Source organism: Amyelois transitella, chromosome 13 (assembly GCF_032362555.1).
Source record: "Amyelois transitella isolate CPQ chromosome 13, ilAmyTran1.1, whole genome shotgun sequence".
NCBI classification, from domain to species: Eukaryota; Metazoa; Arthropoda; class Insecta; order Lepidoptera; family Pyralidae; genus Amyelois; species Amyelois transitella.
This window is the reverse complement of record NC_083516.1, coordinates 3,046,626-3,061,305: the sequence shown is the minus strand read 5'-3', so window position 1 is coordinate 3,061,305 and position 14,680 is coordinate 3,046,626. Positions and strand designations below refer to the sequence as shown.

Below are 14,680 nucleotides of genomic sequence, written 5' to 3'. Positions count from 1 at the left end.
AGATTGTGTTTAAAAATAATCTTTATTTATTTATATATCCATAAAAAATATTATTTTAAAAAAATAAATCTTTTGGAGTATTTAAAAACGTCAAAAACGTAATTTATTTAAAATTGCCGCGAAAACAGCACTTTACGTCAATTCACATCGCGTGACGTCAAATGTTTGAAAAACAAACTACAAGCCATATTACAAGTGATCAGTGCTTGGATAATTTAAGTATTTTCTCGCAGATCTAGAAACATGCAAAACCCATAAATATCTTACCTTTAAAATCATAGAAAAAAAACATATGTGAAAATAACTTTGTAAACAATGAAACTAGTTTTAGGTTATGTTTTCGTTTGTAATTTCTTCAATCATTTCTGTTGTTAAGATAAACAAAAAGAGGTTGAAATACATATACAAATGTTTTCACGTTGCTAAATTCAGCAAAATAAAAGTGGCAAAGGAACTGCCGACCATGAAAATATCAATGTTTTGGGAGATTTCTATTGTCGGTTTGTAACCTTGTTCCATGATTTAAAGCTTGATAGGCGGCTTCAAGCACTTGCGACAACTTCTGTTATGAGTAAAGTCCTTCAATTCGTAACTAATTACGATTAAATATTTTTAGAAAAATGCAAATAAATCGTAGAATAACTCGAAATAACATACAAAGCAGTGTTGTTTACTTATCACTTATGACGTATGACGTCACCCACTGTGATTGGTGTTTGGGTTCTTACGCTGCACAGATAAAAAATATTGGATTTTTGCAACTTTATTTATTGATTTAAAATTATAAATCATTGTTATTTCTTAAAAATCTTTATTAAGTGATGTTCTTGTATAACAAACTTTATTTTAAAACACAACTTAGATTTTTTTTCGATTACTGTCCGGTACCCTATTGAGATTCAAATAGAGGCAGGTTGTTAGCCTATCGCTTAAAAGAAAAATTCCCAACTTTATTAGCCTTTCCCTTTATTGACTTTTACGATCTATGCGGGAAGAGAAGCAGCTGGCACACATATCTAATAAATGCATATTTTTTTTCCATTTTTCAATTATATTTTTTTGTGTGTGCATTGTTCATCAGCTAAGCTAATACTTTGTAACCAAAGTTGTGATCCAAAGACAAATAGGTACCATAGATATCAGATATCTAGATACCACAAGACACAAAAAGAAAAGACTCGTAACATTATTACTTACGTTGCATTTCTGGAGTCTGCGCTGATAGAATTTCAGCCTTCTGTCGCTCCTCTTCCAATTCGTGCTGCAAGATTTAAGGAAATCTTAATATATAAGACACTATTATATACATATATAGATAGACTGGCTAACATAAAAACTTGTAGCGGGAGCGATGATTCGGCTCGACTGCCACCAAAGGGAAGATCTTCCGCCAGGCTAGGTGTTATGCCTGGGGAACCGCGGCTCCAACGATAGTGTCGGAGGTTGTATATATAGCTCCAATTCGTGAAATCTTTGGAATCGCGATTTAGTTTCTCCGCTGCTATTGGTTGAGCGCGTCAATTTCTTCGCGATGATTGACAGTTGTTGTGAGATTGGATGTTGTGACGAGTGGCGTAGAGCTGTCGCCACAAACTGTATAGAAAAATTTCTCCTCCCATCCCTCTAAGAGAGTATAACAGGAGATCTATTTTATTGAGATTGGCAATGAATTAGTCACCCAGATTTAATTTTACATAAGTACAGAGTACAGAACGACGAACGAAGTCGCACACCATGAGCCCGCAACTTAACATAACATATAATCACATCTATATCCCTTGCGAGGTAGATAGAGCGAAAAGGCATCAAAAGAATGAAAGGCCACGTTCAGCTTTGCAGCAGTGTTTGGCTTATTGATAGAATTGAACTGCTACTACCAGCTTCTTTATTTTAATTATAAGGAAATAAAAAAAAATATAAAAAAAAAACTAGTAAATACCTTCACGCCATGTAGCTGCGTCTCCAACTGAGTACAATGCTCCCGCATGGACCCCAGCATGGTGTTGCGTTCTTCCACCATCTGCGTCCTCTCAGACCTGGAGACAAAACCGAATACAGTATTACCAGCTTTAATAAGTTACACCGATGTAAGTACCTGCGCAGGAGTCAAATTTAATTTGGACTCATTTTGTCCTGTCTGTGTCTGTCTGTTATGTAACTGTCCGCCATTATTAGCTAGATAGCAGGAGACTTTTTGTTTTTAAATTTGAAGTTTAATATGCTTGTAATAAGGTCGTTATTTTCTTTCGTTTTGCTTCGTAATGTTACCGATGCTACTCATAAAAGTGGAAGTACAGTTAGTTGGCAACTGTAGTAATATTGACCTCAATCTCTTGAGTTCGTTCTGCAGATGTTCAATGAGTTTGTCGCGCTCCACGACGGGGTCCGGCTGCGGGGACGGCGACGCGCGACTCTCGAAAGCGTCCAAATGATCGGGGGTCGTTGCCTGAAAGTTTAAAAAAATACTTAACTAGCTTTCACTTGCGCAAACCTACGAAAAGAATACAGGTTTTTCGAAATTCCACGGGAATTATAGTTTTTACCGGAATGAAAAGTTATGTCCTTCTCCAGACTCTTAAATCATATATACCTATGCAATATTTCAAGAAAATTGGTTCGGTGAAGGGGTTACAAACAACCAAACATACTTTCGCTTTTATAATATTAGTTGGAATATACCTACCTACACACGTCGATAAATATCTAGAAGGAAATACTTCTTTCTTCAGACTTTAGGGGCATATTGAGTGATAGTCAGGTGGTTTGACAATAGTGCACGACTGCCAAATATAAAACGACCTGTTTAAAAGATGTATAATAGTAGAACCATAAACGAGACTAACTAGCGTTGGGTTTTGCTTATGGCAAGCAATATGGCGAGGTATGCTATATTTCTGGGCAAACCATAAAAGACTTATGGACAAGCTTTCATCACAAAATACTGGGAATTCTTTTTAAAGTGATGGGTTAAGAAAGTTGCTACAAATGTAGGAAAGCCGATCCCGGGCTCTAAAGCAAGGCGAAGGGAACAATAAATGGGAATGCGCAAAGATAACAGAGAGAGGGTTAAGAGAATGCTAAACCTGTCACTCTGAATCATCACCAGATTTTCCATCTATACGTGATCTCTGAATCTAGTGACTATTGGCTCTGACTACCACGTGATAAATAAGGACGCACCTGACTGATGGTATCCGAAGTATCGATGAGCGCGCCCACAGCGTCCACTTCGTCGGGAGCAGGCTCTGGTATGGACACCACAGGCGCGACGTAAGTGCCGAAGTCGCTCTGTCAAAACAAAACATATCCATAATATTAATATTATAAAGAGACATGATTCGTATTTTATTTTTCTTTTCTGTTATTGTGGTTCGTAGTTCTATTGAAAGGCTTTTTGAAGATATGGCTAAGGTAAAAGAATTTGGGATTCTTCTTTTAGGCGATGGGCTAACAATTTGCAACATCATCATATTCAAATAATATCAATTCCATCTTTAAGCAATACAGTTGAACATAAAGACTTTCTAAGACTGTTGTCTCTGTCTATCCCGTAAGAGGTTAAAAGTCATTATATGAATATACGAAACATCAAAGATAATAAATTAAAAATAAGCTGTCATTTAATAGTAAATGTTTCTTTTTTGCTCAAGAAGAACGTCTGTCATTTTTTAACTGACTTCAAAAAAGGAGGAGTTTCTGAATTCGACCGTATTTTTTATTTAGGTACCTACCTGTAGTAAAAAGTTTGGCGGATTTGATGGCAACACCGGCAATGTGAGGAGGTTCCTGTAGTATTGCAAACTGCTCGCGTGCTTGTAGAACGAGCTCAGTTTCTTAAACTGCTGTCTAAACCTGGTGAATGAGGATTACAGTTAATTATAAGAAACGTTTCCAACAAACATATTAAAATCGGCGAAAGTTGTTATCCAAATAATAAATAATGAGAATAAACTATTAATCTTTTATTGATAAATGCCGTGTGGTTTCCGGCATCAATAAAAAAAACGAATAGGACCACTCCGTCACATACCCATGGATGTCGTAAACGGCGACTAAAATGCTTATAGAGTTAATTTTTAATTTGACGCGGCGTATATTTAACGTTCTATAGAACTATTTCTACAATTTTCTCTAATTTTAAGAGGTTTTCGGCTATGGTTTTATTACTTATCTGAGCTCCCGTTATGAGAGCTGTTATACTTCACACGTTGTTTGTTTGTTTGTAATATCTTTATTGCATAGAAATTTATACAGTAACAAGAAAATAGTAAGAGTACATAGTTATAAAAGAAACCAATCAATTGTTATAGTCCCGGCACCAATACAAAAAAGAATAGGACCACTACATCTCTTCCCCACGGATGTCGTAAAAGGCGACTAAGGGATAGGCTAACAAACTTGGGGTTCTTTTTAGGCGATGGGCTAGCAACCTGTCACTATTTAAATCTCAATTGTATTATTGAGCCAAATAGCTGACCGTGGCCAATCAGTTTTTTCAAGACTGTTGGCTACTACCCCACAAGGGATATAGACGTGATCATATGTATATATCACTACATAGTATAAAACAAAGTCGCTATTTTAGTCTGTTTGTCTGTATGCTTAAATCTTTAAAATTACGCAACGGATTTTGATGCGGTTTTTTGTAACAGGTAGAGTGATTCAAGAGGAAGGTTTTTATGTATAATTTTTTCCGAATTTTGCACCCGTGCGAAGCCGGTGCGGGTCGCTAGTATGTAATATTATGCACTTGTTACAATTAATTAATCGTCACCTCTCGCGGTGCCCCACCAGCGTGTCGGCCGGCAAGGCGGCGTGCAGCCGGAACAGCAGCCGCACGTTGCAGTCGTAGATGTGCGAGGAGTCCTGCTCTGTCTACCCCACAAGGGATATAGACGTGACCACATGTATGTATGCACTTGTTATAATTAAATAAATCGTCACCTCTCGCGGTGCCCCACCAGCGTGTCGGCCGGCAAGGCGGCGTGCAGCCGGAACAGCAGGCGCACGTTGCAGTCGTAGATGTGCGAGGAGTCCTGCTCTGTCTACCCCACAAGGGATATAGACGTGACCACATGTATGTATGCACTTGTTATAATTAAATAAATCGTCACCTCTCGCGGTGCCCCACCAGCGTGTCGGCCGGCAAGGCGGCGTGCAGCCGGAACAGCAGGCGCACGTTGCAGTCGTAGATGTGCGAGGAGTCCTGCTCTGTCTACCCCACAAGGGATATAGACGTGACCACATGTATGTATGCACTTGTTATAATTAAATAAATCGTCACCTCTCGCGGTGCCCCACCAGCGTGTCGGCCGGCAAGGCGGCGTGCAGCCGGAACAGCAGGCGCACGTTGCAGTCGTAGATGTGCGAGGAGTCCTGCTCTGTCTACCCCACAAGGGATATAGACGTGACCACATGTATGTATGCACTTGTTATAATTAAATAAATCGTCACCTCTCGCGGTGCCCCACCAGCGTGTCGGCCGGCAAGGCGGCGTGCAGCCGGAACAGCAGGCGCACGTTGCAGTCGTAGATGTGCGAGGAGTCCTGCTCTGTCTACCCCACAAGGGATATAGACGTGACCACATGTATGTATGCACTTGTTATAATTAAATAAATCGTCACCTCTCGCGGTGCCCCACCAGCGTGTCGGCCGGCAAGGCGGCGTGCAGCCGGAACAGCAGGCGCACGTTGCAGTCGTAGATGTGCGAGGAGTCCTGCTCTGTCTACCCCACAAGGGATATAGACGTGACCACATGTATGTATGCACTTGTTATAATTAAATAAATCGTCACCTCTCGCGGTGCCCCACCAGCGTGTCGGCCGGCAAGGCGGCGTGCAGCCGGAACAGCAGGCGCACGTTGCAGTCGTAGATGTGCGAGGAGTCCTGCTCTGTCTACCCCGCAAGGGATATAGACGTGACCACATGTATGTATGCACTTGTTATAATTAATTAATCGTCACCTCTCGCGGTGCCCCACCAGCGTGTCGGCCGGCAAGGCGGCGTGCAGCCGGAACAGCAGGCGCACGTTGCAGTCGTAGATGTGCGAGGAGTCCTGCTCTGTCTACCCCGCAAGGGATATAGACGTGACCACATGTATGTATGCACTTGTTATAATTAATTAATCGTCACCTCTCGCGGTGCCCCACCAGCGTGTCGGCCGGCAAGGCGGCGTGCAGCCGGAACAGCAGGCGCACGTTGCAGTCGTAGATGTGCGAGGAGTCCTGCTCTGTCTACCCCGCAAGGGATATAGACGTGACCACATGTATGTATGCACTTGTTATAATTAATTAATCGTCACCTCTCGCGGTGCCCCACCAGCGTGTCGGCCGGCAAGGCGGCGTGCAGCCGGAACAGCAGGCGCACGTTGCAGTCGTAGATGTGCGAGGAGTCCTGCTCTGTCTACCCCGCAAGGGATATAGACGTGACCACATGTATGTATGCACTTGTTATAATTAATTAATCGTCACCTCTCGCGGTGCCCCACCAGCGTGTCGGCCGGCAAGGCGGCGTGCAGCCGGAACAGCAGGCGCACGTTGCAGTCGTAGATGTGCGAGGAGTCCTGCTCTGTCTACCCCGCAAGGGATATAGACGTGACCACATGTATGTATGCACTTGTTATAATTAATTAATCGTCACCTCTCGCGGTGCCCCACCAGCGTGTCGGCCGGCAAGGCGGCGTGCAGCCGGAACAGCAGGCGCACGTTGCAGTCGTAGATGTGCGAGGAGTCCTGCTCTGTCTACCCCGCAAGGGATATAGACGTGACCACATGTATGTATGCACTTGTTATAATTAATTAATCGTCACCTCTCGCGGTGCCCCACCAGCGTGTCGGCCGGCAAGGCGGCGTGCAGCCGGAACAGCAGGCGCACGTTGCAGTCGTAGATGTGCGAGGAGTCCTGCGCGCACGGAATGAGCGCCGCCAGCCGGCACTGGCCGCTCGCGGTCATGGAGTTGGCGCGCGCGTTGCCCAGGCTGTCGAATACTGGAATTTGCACGGTCACAACCGATTTTGATCACGATACCGTAGAGATTCAGGGCATAAATGATGTGTGGAGTTGATTATGACAATAAATGGATCTCTTTTCAATATTTAAATCTGACATTACGCAAAATTGAACCTTTTTTATAGTCTCAAAAATGCTTAAATTTTAATTAAAAGTACGCTAAAAATATAGCCATCTTCACTTGCATGAACCTAACATCAAAAAATGTTTAGTATCACTAGCAAATGGAAATTTCATGGATGAATCAACTTACCTGATGCTTGTAATGTCAATATTTCATCCATATAATCGAACAACTCGACGCATAATTGAAAACTGTAACAAAAAATAAATACTTTTTTTATAAACATTTGTAATAGAAAACAAAAGGATGAGAGAGATGGAAAGAGTGATTTCATGGAAAGGGACTAAAGTGCGTTACATAAAGGAAAAACGGATACTTACCTTACAAAAACTAATGTACAATAGTTAAGCGGGTCGAGGAACGAACGTTGATTATCTTCTTTAAGGCGATGTGCTAGCAACCTGTCAAAATCCATCTTAAAATTGTTTTAATCCCATCATGCTGTACTTTCAGTCCTGTCAAGACTATTATTGGCTCTGTAAAAAGCAAACGCGAGAACACCATACTCCTCCCATGATTCTGCTTGTATAACAGAAAGGTTGATAGAGGGATACTGTTGGCTCTATATACCACATATGCCAATTGCACACGGGGGCAGAACAGTAGAACAGAACAGTTTAGAAATACAGTTTTTGTTTAAATATGGAACAGATTGAAGATGTATAAAGACGTGATTAAATGTAATGTGTCTCACTAGTTATTAACGTCGTTCTCGGCAATGGCGTCCAATTCGTCGGCGGTTAGCTGCATGTTGCCTGGAAAACGGGGGTTTCTCGCGTGGAACTTCAACTTGCAGACTAAGAGGTTGCAGTACAGGTTCACTAGCTTGCCGTAACCTTCACGGAGGTGGACCTACAAATTTTATAAAATAACGTTAACGATGCGTTTTTGATAGCTGCCAAACAATGAGTACATACTTTAAATAACACCACAAAAGTTTAAAAGTAGACAATGTATCTACAGTTAAAACTTGTAAGCGTAGTGATGGCCGTGCCAGTAAAATTAGTAGGAAAATTTGCATTGGCACGGCGCATCAGAATAGTAAATAGAAACAAATAATGTTGTTGTGGAAAAAGGCACAACAGCTTGTGGGTCACGCGACAGAACTCACAGATGGTAGCCACTCACCCACAGCCGGCCAAGGTTCTCGATCATGCTGATGTGCCGCTGCGAGCCATCGAGACAGGCGGGGTGCCCCTCGCGCAACAGTTTGTGGGTCACGCGACAGAACTCATAGATGGTAGCCACTCACCCACAGCCGGCCAAGGTTCTCGATCATGCTGATGTGCCGCTGCGAGTCATCGAGACAGGCGGGGTGCCCCTCGCGCAACAGTTTGTGGGTCACGCGACAGAACTCACAGATGGTAGCCACACACCCACAGCCGGCCAAGGTTCTCGATCATGCTGATGTGCCGCTGCGAGTCATCGAGACAGGCGGGGTGCCCCTCGCGCAACAGTTTGTGGGTCACGTGACAGAACTCGCAGATGGTAGCCACTCACCCACAGCCGGCCAAGGTTCTCGATCATGCTGATGTGCCGCTGCGAGTCATCGAGACAGGCGGGGTGCCCCTCGCGCAACAGTTTGTGGGTCACGCGACAGAATTCACAGATGGTAGCCACTCACCCACAGCCGGCCAAGGTTCTCGATCATGCTGATGTGCCGCTGCGAGTCATCGAGACAGGCGGGGTGCCCCTCGCGCAACAGTTTGTGGGTCACGAGACAGAACTCGCAGATGGTAGCCACTCACCCACAGCCGGCCAAGGTTCTCGATCATGCTGATGTGCCGCTGCGAGTCATCGAGACAGGCGGGGTGCCCCTCGCGCAACAGTTTGTGGGTCACGCGACAGAACTCGCAGATGGTAGCCACTCACCCACAGCCGGCCAAGGTTCTCGATCATGCTGATGTGCCGCTGCGAGTCATCGAGACAGGCGGGGTGCCCCTCGCGCAACAGTTTGTGGGTCACGCGACAGAACTCACAGATGGTAGCCACTCACCCACAGCCGGCCAAGGTTCTCGATCATGCTGATGTGCCGCTGCGAGTCATCGAGACAGGCGGGGTGCCCCTCGCGCAACAGTTTGTGGGTCACGCGACAGAACTCACAGATGGTAGCCACTCACCCACAGCCGGCCAAGGTTCTCGATCATGCTGATGTGCCGCTGCGAGTCATCGAGACAGGCGGGGTGCCCCTCGCGCAACAGTTTGTGGGTCACGCGACAGAACTCACAGATGGTAGCCACTCACCCACAGCCGGCCAAGGTTCTCGATCATGCTGATGTGCCGCTGCGAGTCATCGAGACAGGCGGGGTGCCCCTCGCGCAACAGTTTGTGGGTCACGCGACAGAACTCACAGATGGTAGCCACTCACCCACAGCCGGCCAAGGTTCTCGATCATGCTGATGTGCCGCTGCGAGTCATCGAGACAGGCGGGGTGCCCCTCGCGCAACAGTTTGTGGGTCACGTGACAGAACTTCCAAGCCACGATTCTGTTCTCTTGTAGCGGCTGACGGATCGCCACCATCTGTAATCATTGAATAAAAATTAAAAAATGATTTATGAATTGTTATTAATACTAGCCGAAAACATCAGCCATGGAATTATTACAGAGATACAAGAGGAATGCATACATTTCATAGAAAAGTAAACAAGGTCCTCTTGACGCGAGCGAAAGCTGTTTTATTTTTTTATAAAATTAAAAAGTAAATTAATCACATCTTACCCAGTAAGTGATGGCGCTTTGCTCCTGGAATGTTCCGATGATCGCGCTCCGAACATGTTTCTCCTTCACCGGCGTTTCCGCTGAGTTGATCGCCTTCTGGATGGCAAGCGCCTGTGAGAGAAATTTATGATTAAATGCAATTTCTATTCAATATTTATCTTTGTTTTAATTAAGCTATTATACAAGCTATATAATGTAAGTAGATACACCCTAGTTAAGTTTTAAATGATTTACGAATTAATGAGGTTTCTGATATTATTACTGTTATATACCCTGCAGTTTTTTCGATACTGTTGGCTTTGACTACCCCGTACGGGATAAAGACATGATTATACGTATGTATGTTATAAATATGAAAATAAAGAAATAAATAGTGAAGATATTTATTCTGTTAGCAGGTAATAAATAAATCTAAGGGTGTGTTTCCATTAAAGCACGAATGACCGAGGTGTTTCCATTGAAGCGGATGATGAGAAAGTTCAGTAAATGGCAGAAGCAGGCTGAGCCAAACGAGGCTATCTCGTTCAATAAACGTGTTGGAGCCGAGTCAACTTGTGCGTGCAGTGGAAGAGCGAAGCTTTGAACCATGTTGTGTCTTGAAAAACATACATACATATGGTCACGTCTATATCCCTTGCGGGGTAGATAAAGCCAACAGTCTTGAAAGACTGAATGGCCACGCTCGGCTATTTGGCTAAATGAAAGAATTGAGATTCAAATAGTGACAGGTTGCTAGCCCATCGCCTAAAAAAGAATCCGAAGTTGGTAAGCCTATCCCTCAGACGCCTTTTACAACATCCATGGGAAAGAGATGGAGTGGTCCTATTCTTTTTTGTATTGGTGCCGGGAATTTGCCACACGGCACTACACGTTTGAACAACATATGTAGGTATATAAAAAAATTTAATTTTTCCCTAAAGCGAAGTTGAAATGTGTAGTTTTGGTAATGTCAATTGATTTAAATCTCAGCTCCGCTTCAATGCGAACTCAACCTAATCCAAACATCGCGCCAGATGGTTTGCCCCGCTTCGCAAACTGCTTTGCACCTGGCTTTATTTTTTCGAGCTAAATGTATCGGAATAAATTTCTAGCTTCCTTCCATCGTATACAAGTTGCATTTTTACTACGCTTTTTTAAACGGTAGGGTACCACTGAAGTATTATTTTGAAAATATTTAATGGTTGACTGCCTGTCTCCTTAGGATGCGTTTGATGGTGAAATCTAATGAATAAAAAACATTCTGTGGTCAAATCATGCAAAAAACAGATCTACGTTTGGGTCGGGCCTGGGATTGGTTAGTACTTAATGACATCAACTTTCAAGTAAGTACTTTCTTCACAATACTCTCACTCAGACTACACTTAGAGAGGATTTCCCAAAATATCCACAGGAACGGGAATCAACGGGGTTTTCTATACATATAGGTACGTTGGCGTTCTCAAGTTCTATACATGTATAATTTATATTATTACGCAAGTACAGAGTATAAGACATAACACAGCTTGCTGAGAAGTACGCCTATATAAGTATAACGCCGCAACAGAGGAATTTCGACAATAAACATAATACATAATACGGTACAGGATAAAATCTACAGATGATTTCGAAAATTGAAACGCCTCACTGGGTCAATAACAAACCACCCACAACGAACTCGCGGGTGTTAACTCAAGGGGCTCCCGGGTACCCCGCTACCCTAACCTCCGGGCTACCCGCCCGTACCCGCCTGGCTACTAGCATTGCGTCGATGGGTGGTATGGCAAGATGGCGACGCGCGCCTATATCTACATCCCTCCAATGTAGCCAACCACACATTATAAACTGTAGTTCTACAACTACTTCTTCAAGGACTCTATGTTCGATACATAAATAGATTTTACGTTTATTTATGGCTACAAACACACACATGTATAAAGTCTTATAATTCAACTGAAAACAATCAAAAAGGTAGAAGGCATATATAATATGAGATGCATGCATGTGCTGCAGCATGCCATATAGTTTTCAGTCTTGATATTGGAAACCTACAGCTTTTTCGGCATTGTCTAATTTACCTGTAAACAAAAGACGAAGGATTTCATGAGAAGTATCCAAAAAAGTTCATTCCGTCTAGGATGTTGAATTTTTTTATCTCTAATGATCCCAGCGGCTCGAAAAGCGATACTTCAGTTTTCAAAAGAGACATTTACTATTTGCTACAATATATTTAAGATCTGGTCAAAATTTTATTATGAATTGTGGTTGGCAACACTGCGCAGCACCCCTTACCGCCTCGCTAGTACCCTGGCGGCTACCTCGCGGGACGGACGCAATATTGTACAAGCAATGGACGACACTTTAATCGCAGCGGTGTACAGGAGGGAGCCGCTGTGGGATCCGGCCCACAAGTTGCACAGACACGTGAACGTCCTGAAGAGCTTGTGGGAAGAAGTGGCCGAGGAAACGGGCAGAGATGGTGAGTCGTTTGTTATCTTGCCGATGTCACGTATCTACTTGAATATGCAACATGGGTATAATCTGTGCCAGTTGACGACGAGTAGATATGTAACTTTAGCTTTAAATTCAAGGGAAATCCAAATTACTCAATGTCCACTACACAGTAAATACATAGTTTATTGTTATGCTACGACACTGCCGTTGACGTCGTAGGGTTTTACCTAATCCACAGAATTTGTAAATTATAGAACCTCCTCCTCCGTTATTCAATCACACCAAAAGAGAACGTTAGTATAAATAAACAATATTTTTTCCAGTCAAAATCATAAAGACCCGATGGAAAAACCTGAGAGCGTATTACGTAAAGGAGTGCCAGAAGATTCCGAAATCAAAAAACGGGATCAGAATAGAAAACTTCACAAGTACATGGCAGTACTTCCAACCACTGAACTTTCTGGGAACGTCATTTTCAAACGTAGACAAACCGATTCTTGACGAAAATACCGATGACAGCAACTCTACTTCTCTCGTGGATGTCGACGACTCTTTTGATGTCTGTCAGAAACAGTTATACCCGATTGTTAATATTGAATCGGGCTATGAATTTCGCGCCCCAACCCCGCACTGTAAAAGGCTTAGATCATCACTCGAGGAACCGATAGAAGATAACCACGCGGATGATTTGGAGAGAACGAAAATAGAATTGCTGCAACGAGATGCAGATAGAAGGAACAATGATGACTTGTTGTTCTTTGAAAGTCTTCTACCGTATGTTAAGGATATACCTGTAGTACGCAAACTAAGACTGAGATCTGCCATCCAAGATTTGATTACTAAAGAATTAGAAGAGCTTGCTGAAAATAATGGCAATGGATAAAGATTTGCATTTAAATTACTTCTTCTTCATAGCATACTTATTGTAAATAGGATTTAAAAAGTAGGTTATAAAATATTATTGTTCATTTTTATTTTCGACACTATTACTATCTACTTTATATTCTAAGTAAACTTACCTCGTCAAATTACATTATGAACTAAACCGTTACATTAAAGTTAATGTAAACAGATTTTCAATTCATATTTGTTCAAATTACAATGCTAAAGAATCACTCATTACGAAACATTTGTTACATAAAAAGTACAATACTACGTTAATTTATACCAATATCATTTCACGGTGTTTTATATTATACAATGTAAAGCCTCCATAGTGGAGTATATAAACACTTTATAATGGTCGTACTTGCCCTGCTGTTAACTTTAATTAGCAGCCGTTGTTTAATGGCGAGTTATTTTTACGTGAAACCGATTTGTTTTGGCGGCAAGTTAGTATAATTAGTTTTACGAAATGCAGCAAGTATTTGAAAACAGAATCTTTCTTATACTGATTTTCCGATGCGGAAAGCCTGCATTTCAATATTTAAATAATCATATTTCCACAATCGAATGCGCTTACAATAAGAACAATAATGTATCTATCTAATAGGAATTACAGATTCCGCGCGTCATACCATATAAACATTATAAAACAAGCTATGCAATTTGATTAATATCGCTTATGCTGAATAACATTAACACAAAATACGCAAGGCCGTGGCGCAAAACGACCGAACAAAAAACCTTTTGAAATATAAACATGCGATAATTTAACATTGTAACATGCTAAAGATCAGTCGGATTCTGTTTTGTGTGTATTTTTGACATCCTGTAGCAAAAAAAATAGGCCGGCAACATGGTATATTTTACTGATATTTCAGCCGGCTTCCGCAAAATGTGCCGTGTGCTTCCCGGCACTTAATAGATAGCACCACTCCATATTAGCAGAAGCAGTTATTGTCTACAATTATCAAATTACAATAAAAGTGTTTCAATAGTGTCTCACCTGCTGATAGAAGCGTTTATCGTTGGGGTTCATAGTGTATTAGTGCTGTACGTAGAGACGGCATGCATATGCGTTAGTGCGGATGGAGGCCGAAACGTCGCCTCTAGTGCTGTTAGTAAGAAAACAATGGTTATTACAGCCATGCAAATTTACATCAAGCTCAAGCAAAAAAAAATTGAACTTATATACGAGTACATTCATGTGGGAAGATATTGGACATTTATTTTTTAATTCGTAAAATTAGTAAGGATTTTTTTATTGTTAAGATTACTCTAGACAGAAAATGAATCTCAGTTGGTACATATTTTCATTTATTTATCATACTTTCGTCCAATTGTTAATCATAAATTATCAAAACTATGTAGGAGATTGAGTTAGTAAAATGAAGTTACGAGACAAAACTATAGAATTAATAATTTAAAATATGAAGAATTATTTTAAATATTAAGAATGTAAAATGAGGTGAACATTTAATGCATCCAAAATAACAAAACAATGTTTTATAGCAAAC

At 42.1% G+C, this 14,680-nt stretch overlaps 2 protein-coding genes across 2 annotated transcripts in view; one reads left to right on the top strand and one right to left on the bottom strand.

Moving 5' to 3' along the window:
* LOC106138304 (huntingtin-interacting protein 1) overlaps nt 1–14,680 on the bottom strand; it is a 38,516-nt gene that overhangs the window by 10,247 nt on the left and 13,589 nt on the right. The window contains exons 2-11 of the mRNA XM_060947463.1: nt 9,852–9,962; nt 9,501–9,653; nt 7,827–7,984; nt 7,262–7,323; nt 6,809–6,986; nt 3,732–3,852; nt 3,181–3,288; nt 2,325–2,446; nt 1,940–2,036; nt 1,198–1,261 (exon numbers count right to left, since the gene is read on the bottom strand). Of these exons, the coding sequence (XP_060803446.1) occupies nt 1,198–1,261; nt 1,940–2,036; nt 2,325–2,446; nt 3,181–3,288; nt 3,732–3,852; nt 6,809–6,986; nt 7,262–7,323; nt 7,827–7,984; nt 9,501–9,653; nt 9,852–9,962 (1,174 nt within the window). The remainder of the gene's footprint in view (nt 1–1,197; nt 1,262–1,939; nt 2,037–2,324; nt 2,447–3,180; nt 3,289–3,731; nt 3,853–6,808; nt 6,987–7,261; nt 7,324–7,826; nt 7,985–9,500; nt 9,654–9,851; nt 9,963–14,680) is intronic.
* Nucleotides 12,145–13,222, top strand: LOC132902459 (transcription factor Adf-1-like). Its single transcript, XM_060947539.1, has 2 exons — nt 12,145–12,306; nt 12,605–13,222. Exons 1-2 carry the CDS (start codon nt 12,177–12,179, stop codon nt 13,162–13,164), a joined length of 690 nt encoding a protein of 229 aa, XP_060803522.1. The 5' UTR covers nt 12,145–12,176; the 3' UTR covers nt 13,165–13,222.